The sequence below is a fragment of the Gekko japonicus genome, unplaced genomic scaffold (assembly GCF_001447785.1).
Source record: "Gekko japonicus isolate JY-2015 unplaced genomic scaffold, Gekko_japonicus_V1.1 scaffold383, whole genome shotgun sequence".
Taxonomy (NCBI): domain Eukaryota; kingdom Metazoa; phylum Chordata; class Lepidosauria; order Squamata; family Gekkonidae; genus Gekko; species Gekko japonicus.
The window spans coordinates 776370-799867 of NW_015164193.1; the positions used below are offsets into that span (position 1 = coordinate 776370).

Consider the following 23498-nt stretch of genomic DNA (forward strand, 5'->3'; position numbering starts at 1 on the left):
AGCGCCCCGTAGAGGGGTTGCGGAGCTGGAGGACGCAGCACCCAATGCGAGAGTCCTGGGTCTCGTTTCAGATAGCTGAAATGAAACACAGAGTGCAGGGACAGCAGAGACTTAGGGAGATCAAGCTCAACAGCAACCTTATTTATCACTCTAAGCACCTTAAAAGGTCCTACATATTTCCAGCCTAATTTGCGGCGCGGTTGTAACCCCTTAATGTTCCTGGTTGACAAATAGACAGAGTCTCCCGGTTTCAAATCCCATTCCAGGGATCATTTCGCATCAGCGTATTTTTTGTAGTCCTCCTTAGCCTTGTTTAACTTTTTTCCAACATGTCCCAGTTCTTTGTCACATTGGACCACCATAATTGACCATCTCCCTCTACGGGCTGGGCGAGATCCACCACCGGGAGGGGAACTTCTTCATATCCATACACAGCTTTAAATTGACTCATCCCTATGGAACTATGGAGAGAGTTATTATACGAGTATTCTGCAAATGGCAACAATTGCACCCAGTCATTTTGTTGATGATTTATGTAATAGCGCAGTACTTGCTCCAAAATTTGATTGGTGCGCTCCGATTGGCCATCAGTTTCGGGGTGGTAGCTGCTACTCACCCCCCTTTCTATGCCCAATAACTTCATGAGTTCTTTCCAGAACTTGGAAACGAACTGAGAACCTCGGTCTGAAATTATCTTGTGGGGCAAGCTATGCAATCGCACCATGTGTTGCAAGAACAGGGCGGCTAATTGTTTGGCTGTTGGGATAGATTTGCACGGCACAACGTGAGCTCGCTTAGAGAAAAACTCCACAACCACCCACACCACAGTCTTCCCCCCACTCTTGGGTAAATCAGTTATAACATCCATTGAAATGACTGACCAAGGAAGCTCGGATTTCCAGCGGCTGGAGGTACCCCGGCACCTTCCCTCCACGCCGTTTGCACATCAGGCAGGTTTGGCACTTGCTCACAAACTGGGAGACCCAGCCTGAGACCCAGCCACCAGAACTGCCTCTGAAGTAGGTGCAAAGATTTCATGTACCCGAAATGTCCAGCAAGCTTACTACAATGACTCTGTGACAGCATATCTCCCCGCAGGGTTTCTGGCACATAAATTCGTCCTCCTCTCATCCAAAGTCTGTTCTCCTGGTGTTGCAGTCCCTCCGCTACAACAGCCTCCAGGTCTTGAGGGGAGAACATGGCTGTAAAAGTCTCTAGCCAGTCCAGATCCTTGTCCGGCTCTTTGCTCTCTCTCGCTTTGCTGCGGGTGAGTACTGCCCCCCCAACTGCGCTGGGGAAAACACAGTGTCCGTCACCTCCTCCCTCTGGCTAGCATGCTGTGGCAAGCCGCCGCTTCATTGTCCCGAATGGCCCAATTATGTTCAACCCCCGAGAACTTTTTCAACACGTACGCTATGGGGTGCAACCTCCCATTGGACCCCTTTTGTAAAATAGTGCCACCCATCGCTACATCAGAGGCGTCGACTTGTACCACAAATGGCTTAGTCTCGTCGGGGTGATGCAAAATGGGCTCAGACGTGAATAATGCCTTCAGTGCCTCAAATGCTTTTTGACATTACCCCGTCCATTGCAATTTGCAAGAGCCTTTAGTGGCATTAGGGCTCTTCCCCTTAGTCTTTAACAATTTTGTTATGGGCAATGCTACCTGGGCGAAGTTTGGGATAAAGGTTCTATAAAAATGGGGAAATCCTAGGAAACTCTGCAGCTGCCTCCGTGTCTTCGTGGTTTCCCACCCCAGTACATCCTGTACCTTTTTAGGATCCATTCCCAGCCCTTGCTGAGTTATCCGGTAACCCAGAAAATCCATCTCAGTCTTATGAAATTCACATTTGGACAGTTTGGCATAGAGGTGGTTGTCGTACAAGGCAGTGAGCACCTCGCGCACTAACTTCACATGCGAGTCCATATCTGCATGTAAACGAGCACATCGTCCAAGAACACTATCACCCCTTTGAACAGATGCTTGTGAAGCACCTCATTTATCAGGTTCATAAAGACTCTGGGAGCGCCAGCCAACCCAAACAGCATCACTAGGTATTCAAATTGCCCCAGCGGCGTGTTGAATGCAGTCTTATATTCATCCCCCTCCCTGATGCGCACCCTGAAGTAAGCATCTCACAGGTCCAGTTTGGTGAAAAACCGCCCCTTTGCAGCCTCAGCTAGCAAGTCCTTAATCAAGGGGAGGGGGTATGCATTTGACATGGAGACAGCGTTTAACCCTCGGTAATCTGTGCACAGTCACAACCCCCGTCTTTCTTTTTCCTGAACAACACAGGGGCAGCGAACGACGATTTGGCAGGGCGGATAAATCCTCGCTCCAGGTTTTTGTCGATGAACCTCCTAAGTTCCTCCCGCTCAGAGGGGTTCATGGCATACAGTTTCCCTTTTGGCATTTTGTGACCCGGGAGAATTTCTATAGTACAGTCAGTCTTTCTATGGGGCGGTAGCTCATCCGCCTTGTTCTCCTCGAAGACCCTCCTTAGGTCATGATACTTGGGGGAATGGCATTCAGCTCTTCTTGCACTGGGCATACCCGCTCCGGCACTGGGACTGGTTCTGTTCCCCATTTAGCGCGCCACTGGTGCGCCTTACACCTGGGGTCTAGGAAAGTCAAACAGTCTTTGCTCCACTGCACGTCTGGGTCGTGCACCCCCAACCAGGGTTTCCCCAACACCATCGGGAACAGGGCTGTGGGGTGCACTATAAAGTTTCGCAGTTCCCAATGCTCTCCCACCCCAATGGGCAATTCTACAGTTCGGTATTGGCACGACAGCATGGTGGTTCCATCCATCTGGGAAAACACCACCGGCTCGTCCAATTTCACTACTGCCACCCTGAGTCCAGTTACTAACTAGGGGCTGTTGAGGTCACGGGAGCACCCCGAGTCTATGAGGGCACACACTCGAATAGAGGTGCTGGCCTCGGGGTTTAATACAGTCACGGTAGCAAAAAGCAAGGAAGAACTATTTCTCACCAAGTTTTGTGCTGATGCTTGGCAGACCTGCTGGCTGGCGCCTTTCACAGCAGGTCCCTGTCGTTTTCCTGCACTGGAGGCTCATCCCCATCGCTGGAGGAGGGGGTGCTGGAGAACACAAACTCTGCAATGCCCGGGGCGACTTCGGCCGCTTCTCGGGCATCTTCATGCCTCATCCCTTTCCTTCTCGCCACTCACCCTGTGAATTCACCTCCTCACTATGACTCCAGGTGCACTCTGCTGCAAAGCGCCCCGACTTTCCGCATCTGAGGCAGAGCCCCTTCTTGAGTCGGTGTTCCCAGTCGCCTCCTCCTGGAACCCATGGCTTCCGACATCTTGCTCCATGCTGTGTGGTGACTTCCCGAGTAGGAGCCTTCTGGTGATATAGCTTCACCAAATTATAATGGTTCTCAGCCTCGCACGCCACCTGGATCCATCCTGCTAGGGTTAGTGGGTTATCTTAAGCTAGGGTCCTCTCCAGGATGACAATGTTCAGCCCCACTCAGTAGAATTCAATGAGTACTTCTTCCAGCCAGCCTAGCAATCTGGCGGCCGTCACTTTGAACTCATCCAAGTACTCCTGCACCGATTGGGTCCCTTGGCGGATCCCACGCAAGCAGGTGTGAGCTTTCTCAAGTTCAAGCGGGTCTTTGAACTGGTGGCGAAGGGCTTGCATGAAAGCATCCACGTTCTTCAGCTCCGGGGCAGCCACATTATACAGTCCCACAAACCAATTGGCTGCCCTATCACAGAGCTGGGACCCCACATAATCCACTCGCTGCTCATCTGTGGCAAAGGTATGGCCCCATTCGCGCAGCATCTTCCTCACCTGGATGGCGAAAAAGGCCAACTTGGTTGGGGTCCCATCAAAGGTAGCTTCTAGTGCGTTGCGAGGTCGCTCACGCTCCCTGGCCCCACGGCGGGGTGCTAGGCGAGGGACCTCCTCCTCTTCCTCCTCAGTCCCCTCTTCTTCTTTAGACAAGGATTCAGCCACGTCCTTCTCCATCAATCCTTTCATCACCTTCAACAAGTTGTCGACCAGGAAACGGTAGCTGTCCTTCAGCTCCTTCATGTCGGCACAGAGGGTGGCTAGGGTCTTGTAGGAGGAGGATTCCTCATCCTACTCCTCTCTCATACGTCCCAGCTCCGGGTCGTCTTGGAAGGCTCAAGGCGCACACCTACGCTCCCTCTCCCCACGTCCTCTCACTCCTCTTAGCCCCGGGGTGACACTTAGCCAAGCGGGATCGTCCCAGCACTCAGAGACTTGGAACAGCACTTGCTTCTTCAGCTTGGCTCCTCCAGACGTGTGTGTTTTCTTTTTGGCATCAGGTGCGGGCACTTCAGTTCCCGAACTGCCGCTGGCACCATTACCGTCGTCTCCGTCTCCGTTCCCCACAGTAGTGGTAGGGGACTGGGTCGAAGAAATGTGAGTCTGAACAAACTGTCAGACCCTTGAGTTAATCCACTCTCAGAAGAGACAATCAGCAGAGCCAGATTCTGACACTACCTTTCTTGTTTTGTTTGTTACATTTTTGTATAGGATCTAAGAAATACTTTGCATCCTCCCTCTCCCTTTCCATCCTGATCTAACAAAGGAGATATGCATGCAAAAACAGCACTCTGTGCGTTTATCACTCTGCTAGATCAGAAGCCAGGCTGTAAATCAGATGAAAATCCAAATGTTTGTGGATGCTGTCTACCTACAATGAATTGCATTCAATAGGAAGCAACATTCAGATGTACATCTGAAATGTACACTGGAATTCACATCTAAGATTCAAACTGCATGTTAAATGGAACTCTGTGTTTTGTGTGCAAGTGTGAGTGTATATGTGTAGCTTTGAGAAAAACACCAAGGCAAAAATGGAGTACATGTAATATGCACGTTACGAGTTTTTTAAAGTGCAATTTGAATGCCCATCCAACTTAGTCCCTATTCACAACCCCGCACCTAAGAACATAAGAGACGCCAATGTTGGATCAGGCCAAAAGTCCATTCAGTCCAACACTCTGTGTCACACAGTAGCCAGAAATACCAGGTGCCATCAGGAGGTCCACCAGTGGGGCCAGGACATTAGAAGCCCTCCCACTGCTGACCGCCCCCCCAAGCACCAACAAGACAGAGCATCACTTGCCCCACAGCCCCTAACTATACCTTGTGGCTAATAGCCACTGATGGACCTCTGCTCATATGCTTATCTAATTCCCTTTTGAAGCCGTCCATGCTTGTAGCCACCACCACTTCCTGTGGCAGTGAATTCCATGTGTTAATCACTTTTTGGGTGAAGAAGTACTTTCTTTTATCCATTCTAACCCAACCGCTCAGCAATTTCATTGAGTGCCCACAAGTTCTTGTATTGTGAGAAAGGGAGAAAAGTACCTCTTTCTCTACCTGCTCTATCCCATGCATAATCTTATAAACCTCAATCATGTCACCCCTCAGTCATCGTTTCTCCAAGCTAAAGAGCCTTAAGCACCTCAGTGATCCACCAATTTTGCATCCATTTCTGGAGCTCCTTATTTGGATTGAGTTGCCTGGTTCCATGGAGTTGGCTCCAAATACAGCTACTGCAGCCCTCTCATTGAGCCAGGAAATATCTTGCTGGGGCAGAGAGGCCTACAGAGGGGAAATGGATTCCTGAGGATATGTGCTTGAGGGCATTTATTTTCTGATACTAATTCCTCCTGCTCTTAACTTCAGGAAGACATTTGACTTCACAGCACAATATAAAAGCTGCTTTATACTGAATTGGATCTTTGGTTCCTCTGCCTTACTATTGTCTACTATCCAGACTAGAATTGTGTCTCAGGCAGAGAATGGTCTTCCCAAATATCTATGACCTGAGACCCTTTTAAGTGGAGAAGCCAGGTGCTAAACCCCTGCATGCAACACATGTGCTCTTCCACTGAACTTTGGTGCCTTTCCCCAGGAGTTGCTGGAGGGAGATCTGTAGACAGCATGAGGGCACTGTGCACATGAAGCCCTCAGCACCCACCAGTTTGGGAGCAAATGGAGCTTTTCCCCAAATCTTCAAGATTTTCTTGTATACTTCAGGGATTCCCTCTTCCCCATCTGCCTACAGAGAGTAATTATTGGATTCCTTGGAGGGGGGGGGGAGATCCTATCTGCTTTTCTAAAAGCCTACTACCATTCAGTCTGCCGCTAAAGATGCTTTCCCCAAACCCTCCCCTCTTTGTCTCCATGTGCACAGGTGAAGAAAGTGGCAACTAGACAAAGGGCTTTTTCAGTGGTGGTGCCTTGTCTCTGGAATGCCCTTCTCCAACTTGATGGTCTTCTGACATCTAGCTACTTTACTGTCTTTTAGGTGTTTTTATTCAAACTTCTAACTTAATGGTTTCATTTTTTAGAGGTTGATTTCATGCTTTGCTTCTAGTCTGAGTACAGTTATATGGATAAACTGCTTAACGTGTTTTCTGCCCTGGCAGCCACTTTTTTAAATGGCTTATTTAAATATTAGTATTTTTATGTTTATTGTTTTATTACTTTATTGTTGTGCTGTCAGTCACCCCCTATAGAGGAGACATATACATTTCTTAAATAAAACACAAATGTAATGATGCATTCAAAGTCATTTTCTCATTCAGCCTCAAATTTGGATACAAATCTTATAATAAACAGAATGAACATCTTTATACATCTGCAGATTATATGGCATTCCTTACTGCATTTAGGCGTGAGCCCTGATGCACTTGTAAGTGAATAAAAACCTTTCAAGTACCTGGCTTCTGCCTTATTGAGCAATGCATCCCATCTGCTATCTAGAAGGCTCAGCTGTTTCAAGATCTTATCTTTATCTCCAGGCTCTGCTGACTCTGCAATTTTCTCCCCTTCACGTTTGATTAGTTCAACAGTGGGCTTGCGGTCATCCAACAATCTCTGGAGAAGCTGAAGACAAAATCAAAAATCAGATTGCCAGATAATGACTGTATTGCTACAAAGGTGTAAAAAGACGAAGATGCAGATTCTTCAAGGTTCTGTTTACCGGGGGGGGGGGGGGGGGGGGATTTAAAAGAACAATTTTCCAAGATGGCAGGAAATTATTGTGCCAATTTTACACTGCAACTGCCATCCATAAGTAATTTATGACTAAAGCTGGCAAAGAGATCCAACTTCTTTCCAGACATATTTTACTCAGATTTCTATTACATACTATAAGCTATAGAGAAAGTTCAGGGCAAGCAACAAACATACATGCATAAAACTTGAAACTATTAAACTAAGCATCAGAAACACTGACAAGTAAACTACAATAGCCCCTTGCAGATTCAGTCTCTATACGTTTAAAACATACAATAGAGTGGGGATCAGTAAGCAGAGGCCCTAGGGCCAAATCTGGACCCCAAAGGAATACCAGCCCCTGCTCCCAAATTGCTTTGCCAGAGAGAAGAGGGCTATGTGGATGAAGATGTGGAGGTGGGAACCAGGGTATCAGGGCTATGCTAATATTCAGCCATTTGAAAAAGTCAGAGGGACAGTAATAAGGAATCTTCCCCCAAGCCTAGCTGCCTAGCTATTGGTCTTGACGTGATGGCCATATGGTCTACATAGCATGTAGATGTGCATGTCAGATCATGCATGGACATTCACCCACCAAATATGGCACTAGTGATTAAGGCATCTATGTGCAACATTAACCAGTTTACAACATTACCCAGTTTACAGAACATGTGCACAGCCCAATGATATTTATTCAGTTTTCACAGAACCTCCCCATGAAGTTACATCTCCTAAGAGTGCTTCCCTATCCTTTTAAAGAGTAAAAGCCTCAACATGAGGACAATTGCAACTTCTGGGCACAATCTGCAGAAAGATAAGCTTGACTGGAGACTTAACTATGCTACAAGTCCTTATAATGTGGTCTCAAACAGTATTTTAACTTCCTTTGGATTATGGCCCAAACAAACCTTTAATATATATGAATTTTAATATCACATATAATTTCATTGCACACAACTGCAACTTTGGTTGCTCAGCTTTGCAGACAGACACAACACTTCATTCAGTAAAAATGACGCATTCCTCTCCCTTGAGGGCTGTATTTAACAATTCAGCCAAAGTCCCCCCACTCTTCTTAGCTTTAGGAACCAGACTTCTTATCTCCAGGGCAGTACATGCTGCTTACTAGTCTTTCACTAGGTTTTTATTTATTCATTCATTTTAAAGAAGAGAATGATTATCAATCTGGTCAGCAAGTTGCATTTATCACAATGGCACATATACAAGCATCTGCAGACTTCACATAGCAGGACTTTCTTGCTTCCCCATTTTGCTGCAGCCCACACAATTTTATCTCTCAGAAGCAGCACAGAAGTTAAAAGAGAGGTCTATAGCAGGGGGTGGTGGAACTAGCAGATATTACCACCTCCTCTCCTACAAATGGAAATGCCTCTCCATGAGAGGAACAGTGTGGTTGGATACATGCCACTGATTTCACTAATGTTGATCTAGCATTTAATATATGAACATTAAAAAAGAGAAGATAATTCTCCATCTGCGTCACAAAAAGATGGCAAAAACATGGTGAGAGGATGTCAGTTACAATAAGTTCAAAAGAACTGTAGAATGAAATCAAAATCAATAGAAGATATAAGAGAGGGTGGGATGCAAATGCAGTAGGGTTGCCAAGTCGAATCTTACTGGCGGGGAAGCGTTGCTGGGCTCCGGGAGCTCTCTTCCAATGCACGCAGAAGTGACGCGCGACGTCGATCACGTTGGGGGCGTGGCCCCAATCGTCGGAGGGAAAACCATAGAGTTTTCCCTCTGACGATCGGGGCCACGCCCCCAACGTGATCGACGTGGTTGTGTCACCTCCAGTGATGTAGCCACGCTGCGCTTCCATTTTCAGACCTAACAACATTATTTCTGGCTCTTTTTTAAAATTACATTTTAAAATTTTCTGCATTTCATTGTGGACCTCCGTCCAAAAATTACTTGCCTTATCACAAGTCCACCACATATGGTAAAATGAACCTTCATGTTTTTTACATTTCCAACATTTATTCGACATATTATCATTCATATTTGCTATTTTTTTCGGTGTCATATACCATCTATACATCATTTTGTAACAGTTCTCTTTTATATTATTACAAGTCGAAATTTTTATAGAATTTTTCCATAACCATTCCCATGACAACATTGTAATTTCTTTATTCATATTTATTCATATTAATCGCCCATTTCAACATTTGTTCCTACCACCTGTTTCTAAAAAAAAAAAAAGCCCTTCCATTGGAGGAGTATGTGTGTGTGTGGGGGGGGTTGATTGCTGTTAGGTGAGCCCCACTTTGCAAGCACTTGTGGATTTCATAAAACTCATGAAATAAACTTCTCATTTGTATTCAAATGTATGTGAAAGATAAGTGATGCCAAGATTCAAGACACACAGATATTTCAAGCCTTCCCTGCCATATATGCTGTCATGATGTGGACTGTGCCACCAGAGGCCTACTAGGCCTAGGGAGCCTGGCTAGCAGTAGGTGAGGCTGGGCCTACAACTCCCAGAAGCCCCTGAGAGGTTTTGGAGCCAAAATTGACCAATAGGGAAGAAGAGGGCTGGGGAACAAAAGAGCTGGTGCCAGAGCAGAAGCTGTTCTTTCTTCCAGAGGGCAGAGCCAGAGGGAAGGCTGCTGCAGGAAGAAACCCTCATCCTGAGGGCAGGGTGAGTAATCTAGTGTCACTTGGAATAGTGAGCTAGGGACAGTATATATTTAGACACATTAGGGCATTTGATTTCTTTGCTTTTCACCCATTTACTGTTATTATTCTGCACCTTGTTGTTTGACTTCCTATAAAATAAATCTTTTCCTTGTTTCACTCTGCCTGGTCCTCACACCTATTATTTGGCCAAAAGGGAAGTCTGAAGGTCTTGGGAGGGTGCTCTGGGCCTTCTCAAGGGAACCTAAATCCAGAGTGGTGGCAGCGTCAGGTGACACTCCACCTGAGTCATGACATATGCAAACAACTGACCCAATAAATTAAAAATTACCAGCACAGAAGCCACAATGCATATATGGAATCTCCAGATTCACACAACCTTCTCATTTTATCTTATGGAATGACCCAATCCACACGCTCAGATCAGAAGACACCACAATGGAAATCTCAAAGCATTCCTAAAATCAAGAGATCTCCCTATGCATACGACTGCAGGTCAGTCTGAGTTCAGGACAATATCCTTCTTTCAAATAATCTAGATCAGGGGTGGCCAGACCACGGCTCGCGAACCGCATGTGGTTCTTGGAGCCCTCTCTTGCAGCTCCCGAAGCTTGACACACACCCCTGCACACACACACACTTCAAAAGTGAAGGGTTATTTTTACTTTAAAAAAACTTTTAAAAGACATTTCCTAGGACCAGCTTGGTCGGTCAGCCAGTCGGTGGGTGGGCGGGCAGGCCTTGCACACGGGCAGCTAAGCCCTTCTCCAGTCTGGAGAGGAGGAGAGGAGGGCAGGGAGGCAGACATGCCTACGTTCCCTGCCCAATCCTCTCCAGGTGCCCTGTGGCTGCGGGGCACCTAGAGAAGATTGGGCAGGCAACCCAGGAATGTTTAGAATGCCTTTCTCTCCCTTGTCCAGATGGGCAGGAAGGCAGGAAATGACCCCTGGTCCTTTGTATAAGTATCTAACAGTGCCATCCTAAGCAGGTCTAATCACTGGGGCTTACTCCCAGGAAAGCGCCCTTAGGATGGCATGCCTCTGGGGAGAGTGGAGGGGGTGTAAAAGCTCAGAAGACCTCTTTTCTCTGCAAGAACAGATTCTGTGGGCTTGTAGCTTGAGGTGTAGGTAAGCGGGAAAAAACATGCCTGCACAGGAGATTTCAGTGCCTGTAGGTACAATCTGTTTTCCAGCATTGTACAGTTGTACAGGCAGGGAGGGGTACAGCACAGTCTGTGCATGGGTGGTGCGCATGTCCTGCGTATCTTACGTCTACTTGAAACCTGGTGGTTTGAAGGGAGCAGGAAGAGAAACGAGGGTGTGTTCTTTAAGCCTGCTTTTATTGCACAAATTATTGTCACGAACTATGCAATAGCTTTCAATTTCTGCTTCCTCCTGGGAAATCTTGGAGTCCCCTGAAAGCTTAGGAAGGGTTCCTTAGTGAGAAGAATAGCAGGTAGAGTGCCATGGAAGATGGCTTGTCCTTGCTGGATGAGATACCTCTGCCATTTCACAAAGTATTGCAATATATCCCAGCAATATCTGTTTTTAACACTTTTTTTCTGTTTTTACCACCTGGGGACTTTGGGGGTAGAGCCAGGAGACTTTGAGGGTGGTGCCTCACAAGGATGTCATGTCCTGTGATGTCACTTCCATGTCAAAGGTCAGGTGATGGCACTTCCTAAGCCCCACCCCTTCCAATGCACATCCTGAACCAAAACCCACCCTTTCCTGTGATGTCACTTTCAGACCACTCCCTCAAACCTTGCCTCTTCCTCCAAAGTCACCTTGTGGCTCTCAAGCATCTGACATTTATGTGGTTCTTACATGAAGCAAGTTTGGCCACCCCTGATCTAGATGGATTCCATCTCTGTAGCGCTCATATCATTTTTGTAGTGTTGTATTAAACACCTCAGTTTGCTTTCATTCACATTCCCTGCTTCAGCAGACACTCACTGAGATCCAGTCATTTCACGTAACCAAATGTACAGAGCTGCTGGGGATAGGAGTTCAAAGATCAGTGTAGTGAACCACAAGGGCTACATGTTCTAGATTTTAGAATGGTGAATGTTCCTCAGCTCTGGAGAGACTTTTCCTCAGGCTAGTCATTGTCCTTCTGTGATCTCAACAGCCAACAGGGTCTCCAGGTCAGGCTAGGTCTTTTCCTGGGCTATAGCAGTCTCTGTGTGTCTAACTCCCAGGTTCACAATTCCTAGCTTCTGATGCCTACTCTGCCCAGGGTCCTTAGGGTCCAGCACTGACACTGAGTCTTCGTCCCCTAAATCAAAGACAAGCTGGGGACCTGTGATGAATTGTGGGGGTGGAACAACTTGGAAATCACTCCCACCCCCATATTTCTCCAGGCTGCTACACAATCTCAGGTTGCTTGAGTAGGCTGATTTCTTTACACATCCACTACCTTCCCCTCTATAACAAATACTCAGTTACTCTCAACATTCTATGCTTATGCGAACATATTCAGTCTTCATCAGGCATTACTTTCTTTGGCTGAATTGGTCATACTGTTCTGCATAATTTGGGAGTTCTCCAGGCATTGTATATGGGTGGCCTAGTTTCATTGCCTTTTGTGATTGCCATGGAGGATTGCCACTTTTCTATTAAATACAGTAGTACAAAGTAAGATGCCTATCAGAGTGCTCTTATGCTTGCCAGTTTTTGTCAGTATTAACAGTACCTGTCAAGAGCTCCTTTAGGAATAACAGCCTGGGGTATGGAAGGTGACAGACCCAATGAACCTAATTCATATATTATGACAGGTGTTAGACTACATACATATAGCATAAGGATTGCATAAATAACTTTCACTCACTTTCTGTTCCTGTATTTGGGCCTTTACAACTTTAAACTCAGCCGATGGAGGCTTCTGATTAGCCACGAGATCTTCCGTGTCGATGAGCCAGCTGAGTATGGATTCAAGAGCATCCTGAAACCTCCCACAGTGGAGTAATGCTTCTTGCAACTGAGTTGCTCTTTGGGCAACCTTAAAAAAACACAGACATTGTGAATATCATCCTTTCCCCACTATCCCCTCCAACCTGGAACATATATTATGCACAATAAAACAAATTAGAAGAAAATGTAACAATTTAAACCTAGAATGCTTTAGTTCTTTCGCTCTTCACTGATTCAGTGAGTGACATCTATGCCCCTTAGTAATAAATTAAAATTGAGGACAGTACAGGTCATAAACATTACAGGTGTCTGTATCAGAATAAGCTACGGGTTCTCAAAGGGAGAGACAAGTCTGACTAAGGCAGCAAAGATAATCCTCAGAGAGCTTGAATCCTTCACAGAATACTTCCATATATCTATCTTCATTTGGATAGGACGTAAAATATTCCCCTTCCAGTCAGCAAGATACAAACGTTGTAGAAATTATCCTTTACATTTGTTGTCAGTGTCTGCATTAATAAAGCAATTCTCTGTGTCACAATTGGGGAGTCTCGTTGGGATGGGAGGTAGAGGGTCAGGCTCCAGGGCGTCAGGTTTTCCGGGTGACAGAGCTACGTAGCACAGCCTCAGACTGAAGATATGGAGGTGGTTACTTCACTCTTATTCCTCACGTACTTCCCCTCCCCTCTATTTGAGAGTCTGCCCAGTCATCTCCTTCTATGTTCCATCCCGCTCTTTTATCATAGAGGGATGAGGAGGATCCTCCTCGGCCAGCATCTCTTTTTCCCTTAAATCCTCCTGCCCCAAACCTGCTCCTCCTCCCATCCCTTCAGAGGATCGTGGCCACAGGATTGGCCAATTCCCCAATCCCATCAGTGCACTCCCAGCCTTCTTCCTCCCAATCGGGCCAATGCTTCTGGGGATGGCATCCACTGCCTCTGTTGCGACCTCCTTTTGCTGCCGGGGCTTCTCTGGTTGGCCAATAGGGCAGGAGCCCTGGTCCTCCTGGATACCCTGGTGGCTTCTTCCAGACTCGGCCTGCCATCTGAAGGTAGGCCTCCCATAGTCACCGGTTCCCTCAGCCACATTCAGGCCTATTCAGTGTGGCCCTCTCCAATTCACCTGGGTGCCTCCTCTTTGGATGCCCCCATTGGGTTGGAGATCATGACCTCTGCGGTTCTTGGTGGGAGAGGCAGGAGGAGTCCTGGGGCCTCTCCCTCCTGACACTCTGTTTTCCAGAGGTTTATTATTCCCTAATGTAACACACGTAAAGAGTAATATGTGCCTGTGCTAAAGGGTAGTCTGCTTCTGCAGAACCTCTGTGTAAACACAGGAGTCCATATGGTGCTTCAGAATGCGACACATTATAACAGACCTCAGAATACCTACTTTGAAAATATTTAGTACTGTATACATCTAGCTGCCTTATACTGAATCAGACCATTGGTCTATCATGGTCAGTATTAACTAATATGATTGGCAGCAACTCTCCAAGGTCCTAGGCAAAGACCTTTGAACATTACATACTACCTGAAACTTTTAAATGGAGATGCTGCTGATTGTCCGGTTCAATAGAGCAGTTGCAGTCCACAATGATTCATAAGAATATATTGCTTTATTACAAGTCACTATTGATACACTTTCATGGTCATCATGTACAGCCAATCATGTACAGATATAGACAGTTTAAACAAAAGGGTTAGCCAATGAATACAGTTCGCGCTCAGCAGGATTTGAGTGGGATAAAACCAAGGCGGGAGATAGCTTTCAGCCGTTTGGTTCACACCAGCCAGATTGGGAACGGCCTCAGCAACAGTTCTCACAGTCTTATCAACTACAGCATCATACAGCAGGCAGGTTACACAGAGCATACCCAGAATACAAATGGCAGTTTACTGACAGGGATTGAGCCTGGGACCTACTACATGGAAAGCACATGCTTTACCACTGAGCCACAACCCTTCCCCAAGGAAGAAGATAAAAGGCAACACTGCCTTTTTCAAGACAGCCAGAAATATCAGCCAAACAACAGTAATACACTAAGCAGCAGTGAAAATACTCTTTAGCTACCTTTTTGTTGAGAGTTTTCCATCTCATATTAACATCTTCAAGATCACACTCAAGGTTATCAGTGCTTGTGTTTTTAGCAGCACTCTGAATAAGGCTTTGACCCAACCAATTCACCTCCTGTTGTTTAACCTGCAGTGGTTCAATCTCTTCTTTCTCAAATACCTACAAATTAAAGAAAAGGCAAAGACACATTTGGACTGTCATATGGGGAACATGCTAAGCATAGGCAACTAGAAGAACAGATATAGATAGTGAAATCTCACAGCACATACTGAGCATGCAGTTGAAAAATACAAGGTGGCATATATGTAAAATTGTTCTTAATGAGATAAACACAAAACAACTCCAAACTGCATATATATTAAAGTCATAAACACTATATTTTAAAGGAAGAGACAACCATAGTGGCCTGCAGCCAACCTTTGTAATATACATGTTCAAAGTATTTAAAGCAAAAGGTGCAATCTGTAGGCACAGATGCCAGTTTACAGAGGATTATATGCTTGGACCTAGTTGGTCCTAGGGAATTAAAACATTTGAAGACAGGGAGATTTTAAAAGTCACATTTTACTATGACCTGTTCCCACAAGCATATATCCTCACAGCCCTTTTTTTTTGGGGGGGGGGGATATTAACTCTATGCAAACCTTTAGCTGTGCACTTCACAAACAGTAACACAGAGGCTTTTCATGTGATGGGATCTCAAGCAAGTAAAAATATCAGGATTAACAGAACTAACTAGTAGTTTTGGCTTAGTCACCTGAATCATAAATATACTTAAGACCACTGAAGAAATACCTTTTTGGTTGAGACTTCACTGCTACCTACTGAAAGGAATAATAAGAAATTGGCTGTGACTGAAATTGGAACAAACATATCAAAAGAATCAGGTGGAAATGATCTATTAAGAAGAATGAGCTAGAAGGTAAGGTCTGAAATCAGACTGGAAGGGAAATTAACAAATCAGTTCTTCACAGTGTAAACTGCAGAAGGGCAAATAGCCACAAGCACAGCTGTCTTTTAAACACAGTTTTGTCTCGAGCAGCTTGACATTGGCCTCTGTCTCCTCTATTGTCCAAAATGACCAACAGGATGCTGGGTAGGAACACAAGCAGGAAGGAGACTGCATCTAGCCATGACCCCCACGGGGGGGGGGGGGGCTATTACACAGTGGCTTTGACAAAATTGTGATACAGAAACACAAAGGGGTTGCTACAGAATCCACTATTGGGTCGGATCTTAAAAATGGCATAAAAGGACAAACCGCTGTTATGCAGCATTACCTTGCCTTTTCTCCACAGCCAGATGAGTAACTGTGATATTATTACAGAACAAACTGATAAACGCAAAGCAATTAAGCAACTGTATTTTCCAGGTGGTCCTTTTTGGCAAGAGATTCAAACATTAAAAAATGAAGTCATCATAGTGTCAATGTCTGCTTCTGTTAACTCAGTCCACCAACTCAAGTGGAGTTCATCTGAGGACATCCATGTGCAAATGGAAGAAACTATTCTGTATTCACCAGACTGGGGTGGGGGAGGATGAAAACTGTACCATAGGATGTATGACTTTATACTTTAATAGTGCAATCTTTAGCAGAGTTACGGCCTTGTAAGCCTATCAACTTCAATCGACTTACCAGGGTGTAACTCTGTTTTGGATTGCACTGTAAACTACCTACCTTTCTAGCTACCCTACATTTAACTCTCATGACACTAAGCTATCTGAGGTGAGTCACGTACCTTAAAGAAATTCTTCAGTCAGGGTACAAAAAAAATGCAACTTGCATTCTGAACAAATAAATAAAGATGTACCTTCCACTTCAAAGTTTTCTGTCCTGAATCCAAGAGTTGTTAATATGTGTGTAGTGGGGAAGCCTAAACATGCATAGATTGCCCCATTTTCAGACTGAAATTGTTACAATACATCCCTCCCATTACCTACAAAAACAAAAATTAGGTCACAGCCACCCAATAGGTCAAATACTCCCACAGAACCATTTCAGGCTGAAACCCAGCAGTTCTGATCTAAATTGGGCCCTATAGCTCTTGGGAACTTAGTTCTCAGCAGCTCCCATCTGACTAAAGAGAATGAGAGTTTTAAAATGTAGCATCTCGTATGGTCCCAAGACACTCCAGGGGCTGAAAGCAGAACTTTTAAAATATACATATTTCTCTTTAATTGGAGGCATGGTGTGCTTCTAAAACAGTTAAAATAGTCCAATGCTATATAAAAAAGTTAATTTGAAAACACCTCCAAGTACTAGTCTGAAAAAGAGATTTTAAAAAATGATATTACTTTCCCAAAATGGGAGTCATGAATTGTCTTCCCCAATGAGTAAAGTACTTTTCTATTGGATACAAAAGAGAAATGCTGCAATACATGGAATATTAAGAAATTCTGATTATTAAACAAGTTTGACAACAGATAATTTTTAGAGCTAAAAATCAAAATTCAAGGCATTAACTTTACCTCATAAAATAATAGCTGTCCACACACTAAAACATCACAAACAAACCTGTCAACCCTTGGGGATATATGCAGAGTTGCATATCTTCTGTTTTCTCTTCAACCCTTGAACCAACTTCTGTTTGAGGAAAAATAATTTGTAGTGGCAACACATAACCTAAATCTGAAAATGGAATAAGCCACACTGCAGTTGCCAAGTCTGGGTTGGGAAATTCCTGGACATTTGGGGGGATGGAGCCAGGGGAGGGTGGGGTTTGGGGAAGAGAAGGAATTCAATGGGGTTTAATGCCATAGAATACACCTTCAAAATCAGCCATTTTCTCCAGTGGAACTGATCTCTGTAGTCGGGAGATCAGTTGTAATTCCATGCGATCTCCAGGCCCCACCTGGAGGTTGGCAACCCTAATATACACATGTGGCATTAATCCATTGGCAGGCTTCAACAGCTTTTAGACTAAGGCAGAATGCCTGTAGAATGTGTGTTTATTAGTATAATTCTATTTTCATATCTCTGTCAAGAGACTGCACTAAATTTACAGAATATCATAGGGGAAAACTGAGGTTTTCAGACCTCTCAAGAAACTTAATGATTAAGATCAAGCATGTTTAATAGTTTGTAAAGCAGAGTTCCACATATATAACACTTGAAGACAGCAAGCAACAGGCTCCTACTTTTTTCTTTCTTCTTTTTTTGCAAAATAAAAACCAATACTGAAAATATTGCTCTGGGCAACACAGAAAATTAGTAACAGGGCCCCCCAAAATTCAAAAACATACTTTTGGCATATCTAAGCAACACCCAGTGAAATTTTTGACTTCGATTTGATTTTTTTAAAAATAAAACCTTTATTAAGGATTAAGGCACAATCCATTACCAATTAACCAGGAAAGCTGGCACAGATATTTTTAAAAAAATCCAACCAAGGGATCTACAACATTCTTCAATAGCAACAATTTCCATCTAGGTAAGCAATGAAAAAACATTTACCACATGAAACATTTTCTGGCTTTGCCTTCAAGGGTTTATTAGGGAAGGTACTGAATTCATGAGATTCCTTGGGACGTCTATTTGATTAACAGATGTCCTGTTTCATATCATAAGCTGCTAGAGTTTCCAAATCTAAGTTGGGGAATTCCTAGAAATTTGGGGGTGGAGCCCAAGGAGGGGGGTTGGGAAGGAACCTCAGTGGGGTTTAATGTCACAGATGGGGATGAACATGAACTAACTAAAGTTTGTCATGAATTTCAGGCAGTTTTGGGTTCACAAAGCAATGTTTGTGAAAAACCACCATGAACTTTCATGAATTTTGATGCAGTTTGTGGTAGTTTAAACCCCTGCTTTCTGTTTAAACCCCTGCTTTCTGCTCTTCACAAAAAACAGCTGTTTGGTTTAAATGGCTGGTTTTCTGCTTCCCTTGAAAAGCCACAAGGAGCAGAAAGCAGTGGTTTTAATGGCTCCCAACCATTTAAACCTTTGCCTTCTGCTCCCTGTGAAAGCCAAGGAGAGCAGAAAGCAGCTCCCCACTGCTCAGCTTTCTGGTTTAAATGGATGGGAGTCATTTAAACCCCTGCTTTCTACTTCCCTGTTAAGCAGAAGGCAAGGGTTTAAACTTTAAATGGCTCATTAACCGATATGAACCAGTTCAGTTCACAAACCTACCTCCTGGTTTGTATCCACTTGTGGTTCTGCCAAAAACCATGAACCAAACTGCAAAAATGCAGTTTGTGCCCATCCCTAGTCATAGAGTCCACGCTCCAAAGCAGCCATTTTCTCCAGAGGAACTTATCTCTGTAGTCTTGAGATCAGTTGTAATATGAAAAACATAAGCCTAGTGGCAGCCTTTTGGGTTCAAAGAAGTAGCCACAAAGTTCTTTGGTTCCAAACCTCTATTTCTAATTCAAAAGTCCAAATATTTTAAAGACATTTCCACATTATTCAAATTTCCCCCAGAGCTGTAGCTTAAAAACACAGATGCACAAAATAGGAGAAGGCATTGAGGTTAGAGTTTACCAGAAGAGTTTAGCAGCAAACCCTAAAATAACTTGATATAACCAGATCGGAATGACCAAAAAAAAAAAATTACAGACTTCACAAGCACCCCTTACTTATTACAATGCTTCACTCTACTTCCTTACTTCAGTCACCCTCTGCAAATGTTATAATGTCTCTTGTAAAATCTCGTATAACTTCAGAACTACTTTTTGGCATGAAGATGCAAGGGAATCATTTCAGTACATGCAACAAGCCTTTAATCTGTGTACTCTGGAAACCACAACAATCTGAGTGTCGCAGTTTATACCTTTATGACTAACAGTACAATCCTAACAGAGTTACATCCTTCTAAATTCATTCAGGATAATAGACTGAGAAAGATGTAACTCTGCTTAGGACTGCACTATAAGTCTACTCAAAGCTGAATAAATCAGACCTATCTGTCTTTGAATGGCACTGGCTGCTTGAAGCACAATTTGTGTAAATACAGGATGCTGAAACCTCAATGCACAGTGGAAGCATTCCAAAGAAGGGTAACTGGACAATAAGTAACCATGCAACAAACAGCTGGAAGTAATCAACCCTTTTACAAACTGCCCTTAATCAATTTACTAAAGTGACCATATCACCAATTTCTGCCTCCAAATAATATGTTGGCTAAACAATCCTAGGGACCTTGTTGGATAGATTAGCCAAGACATAGATGTTCAATTACAGAAGAGAAACTTCAATAATGCAAAAGACAACTACAATATTCAAAAAGGTGTTTATGTGTGGATTACCTTGTTAGACAACATGCCATTGCAAACTGTATCCAAGGTTTGTTCCATCTGTATGTTTGTACTCCAGAAACTGAATTCACTGCTCATCAAGTTTGCTTTTTGACAGTTATTAAGTTCCAATACCTGATGAGAACATTCTATTTCACTTGAATTTGTATGGGTTGTATTAGATTCATTTGGTTCATTTGCAATCACATATTTTACTAATTCTATACCACTAGCATGCAATACTGCATCTTCATAACAAATATCTATGTCCTGAGGTGAAATGTCCAAAAAGCCCTTTTCAATCATCCTGTCTTGGGTTGCTAATGGCTCATTAATTTCAGATCCATTATGCATTTTCTTACATGCTAAAGCAAAATGATATTCTTTCTCATTGTCCTGGAACCATTCCACATGGGCAGATCTGTCTTTTTTCAGAGATGACAGTGGCCTGCAGTGTCCATCTCCTGCCTCTTGATTACTTTCAAAGTTCCAGAGGGAATCTTGTTCTCTAAGCTCTGTCTGTGAATCACCATGCAAATTCCCTTGGTAGTGTCCATTGACAGCAGCACTTCTGGTAGCAAGCAATGAAATTTGCTGTTCTCTGTTAGAAGAAAGTGCTTGAAAGTTACCTACCATGCAAATACCTTCTACAGAAGATATGCTCCTCGTTTGAATTTGTTCCCCTGGTAGCACATCTTGTGTTTCTTCTCTTTCAGCTGGAGGGCTGCACAGACCAGAATCATCATCTTCTGAGGGTAGAGAATTAGTCCCATACTTGCCTTGGCCTGTAGTTGCTAAGTCTGACATATCGACAGTTCCAGCCACTGAACATTCACTTTTATTTCCATAGTCTGCAAAATTTGGTGGGACAAGCATTCTCCAGGATCTCCTATGCTCTTTCTTCTCTGTATGATATTTTGTTTTGGGCAAGCCAGTGGCTCGAATGATGTCACTGTTCAGTTTAAGGGCATCAAAAATCATTTTTTCATCTAATTTACTGGCTTCCCGGCCTCGGAGTTCAAACACATTAGAGGAAGAAAGGGCACCATTGGAGCACAATGTACTAAGATCCAGTGTTCGATGGCTGTATGGCAAAGTCCTATCTGAGAAATGCCTAGAAGAAAGGCTGCCTTTAGAACCTGAATCAATCTGTTCATTCAGCCGAACAGTGTCGTAGATTGACCTCTGAGGAACATAACAGTCCTCGATATTTATATCTTCTTCCTCTTCATCACCTTTTCCTACACAAGGAGGATTCTGGCGTAAACAGTCTGGCCTGCTAAGCGGCTTTCCCATTTCTGCAGGTATTTACAAGTCTAGTACTACAACTATGCTGCCTTATTGGAGTTGTGCAACACAACACAGATTTTAAAAAGTATTAGAACCCAAGTATGAAAGACTACAGTGAACTTGCCTTCAGCAGAAAGACATGCCAGACATAGAACATAATTTAAGAAGCCGTTAAGGTCATGATCAGTGCATCAGTGTAATGAAAAGGTATACATTTACCAATTTGTGATTTAAACACCCCACTGGCAAAATATAAAGTGCTTGAGCTTAAAAGAAAACTTGTGAAAGTGGGGGAAAGACCAAATAAATCTTTGGACACTACAAATTACTATCTCAGTACATATACACATCCCAAAAAAACGTACAAACCCCAACCAGAAAGACCCAATGAGAAGAGGGTAAGTGGCTCAAGTACTCAGAACTTCCCGCATAGCATTCCATTTCTTTCCTTTTTTTTTCCCGGTCAAAATTTGTGTCCCAGATCTCAAGATTAAGTCTTCACAATGAATCAGCATTACAGCAGGCAACATGCTATCTTCGGAGAGTGAGAGATTAACTGTAATCCACTTAAATGGTTTGCAGAATTCCATCTCCTTTATAAATAAACCATGTTGTAGAAGCTTTTCAAGAAAAACAACAGCTCCCAGAGAAGTGGCATACAGCTGAAACTAAGGCACAGAGAGCACCTTCACAGAAAATTAAAGTACATCCAGAACAGAGACAATAATAAAAAGGCTTTTACTTTTTTGGTTAGTAGCTATAAATAACCTTGATCCAAAAGGCAGTTCATTTTTTGTGTACTGAAAACTTCTCAATAGTGTATTCATAAATTCCATAGGGGAAAAAACCACAGTTTTCTGGAGAGCCAGGCCGATGAAATCAAACAACTCTTTTAAAAGACAAAACAAAACCAAAAATAATTACAAAAGAAACTTTGCCCAGTTCACTGGCAGAACATGTTCCTTGCAACTTGTCATCCTGTGAGGCAGCTGCAGAGCAGCGTTTCTTCTCCCCTCCTGCACAAAGGCACAACAGATTACATTCTATTTTAACGCAGCAGGACTTCTGCATAAACTGTAGCTAAAATAGCATGGTCCCGGTTTTCATCTTCGTTCTGAAGAGCAGCTCTATCGAAGAAGACAGAGGCATAAAAGGAACTCCCGACAATGAAGGCTCACATGTACTGTCCAGTGCAGCTGATAAGCTTTCCGGCTCTCCCTGGTTCCTTATGGTCTGAAAGGCATCCTCCCAACAGTGAGCTGAAAGAAACGCCCTTTCCATTCTTCAGGCAACATCTGCTCCTATCCCATTCGCTCCCTGAGTATTATTGTAACCGAGCATTAGTAGGTGCCTGACCTGTTAGCTGCCCCCCCCCCAATGTTTCCTGCCCCAAGGGACTTAACTTCTTAGCCATCTTTCACTTTTACTGCTTGTCTTGTCTCTGAAGGAAGCTGAGGCGTTTCAGGAGGAGGTACACAAAGGAGCAAGTTCCTGTCAGCAATCCGTATACCAGACAGCTTTCTGTAACTTGGAATGAAAAAGGTGGTAGTAATTGCTTAGGACACTGTGCTAATTAGTTCAAAATGTTGGAGATTTTACTACACATTGCTTTGCTAGGTAACCTGATGCCACACAAGAGAGACCAACCTACCAGGACCCCTCTCTAGTGCCAAGAAACATAATTATTATGATCCATTGCGGAAAAACAATCCTCAGTGTCGCAAGTATGCTGGATGTACAAGGTATCTGTCTCTTGGATGTTCCGTTCTAACAGTACTGATAATGGCATGTATCATTCTAGACTAACCAGCAGCATAATACAGAATGGACTAAAACATAACTGATTCCTACTCCTCATCATTTAGACATTTTAATTACAAACACAACCTTATGCCTGTTTATTCAAAAATATTCCCACTAAGTTAAATATGCCCTATATAGCCTGCTTCGGCGGGGAGGGTGGGGTAAAAGTTGAAACAATAAATAAATAAATATAAAATATATTCTCAAGTAGATGATCATAGGATTCCATCCTTAATTTCTCAATGTTGTAAGCAGTATTTGTCACCAAAATTCCAAAGTTGCAATTAGCAAACCAATAAGTGATGATAAAATTTGTTTTGGAAACATGATGCCATTTAGTCACTCTCTGCCTAGTTTCACTTAGTGGCTGTCAATAGAAAAATTCATGCAGGTGGGTAGACATGTTGGTCTGAAGCAGCTGAACCAAGTTTGAGTCCAGTGGCACCTTTAAGCTGCCTGAGTCTGATTCACTTCACTGGTGACGAGGATGGGATCCTGAGCGGGTAGGCAGCCCTGC

The 23498-nt window shown here is 43.8% G+C and overlaps 1 protein-coding gene across 1 annotated transcript in view; it reads right to left on the minus strand.

Annotated features, from left to right (window-relative positions):
• Window positions 1–23498, minus strand: part of DST (dystonin) — a 484671-nt gene that overhangs the window by 124701 nt on the left and 336472 nt on the right. The window contains exons 53-55 of the mRNA XM_015408298.1: window positions 14657–14818; window positions 12504–12674; window positions 6736–6902 (exon numbers count right to left, since the gene is read on the minus strand). Coding sequence (XP_015263784.1) covers window positions 6736–6902; window positions 12504–12674; window positions 14657–14818 — 500 coding nt within the window. The remainder of the gene's footprint in view (window positions 1–6735; window positions 6903–12503; window positions 12675–14656; window positions 14819–23498) is intronic.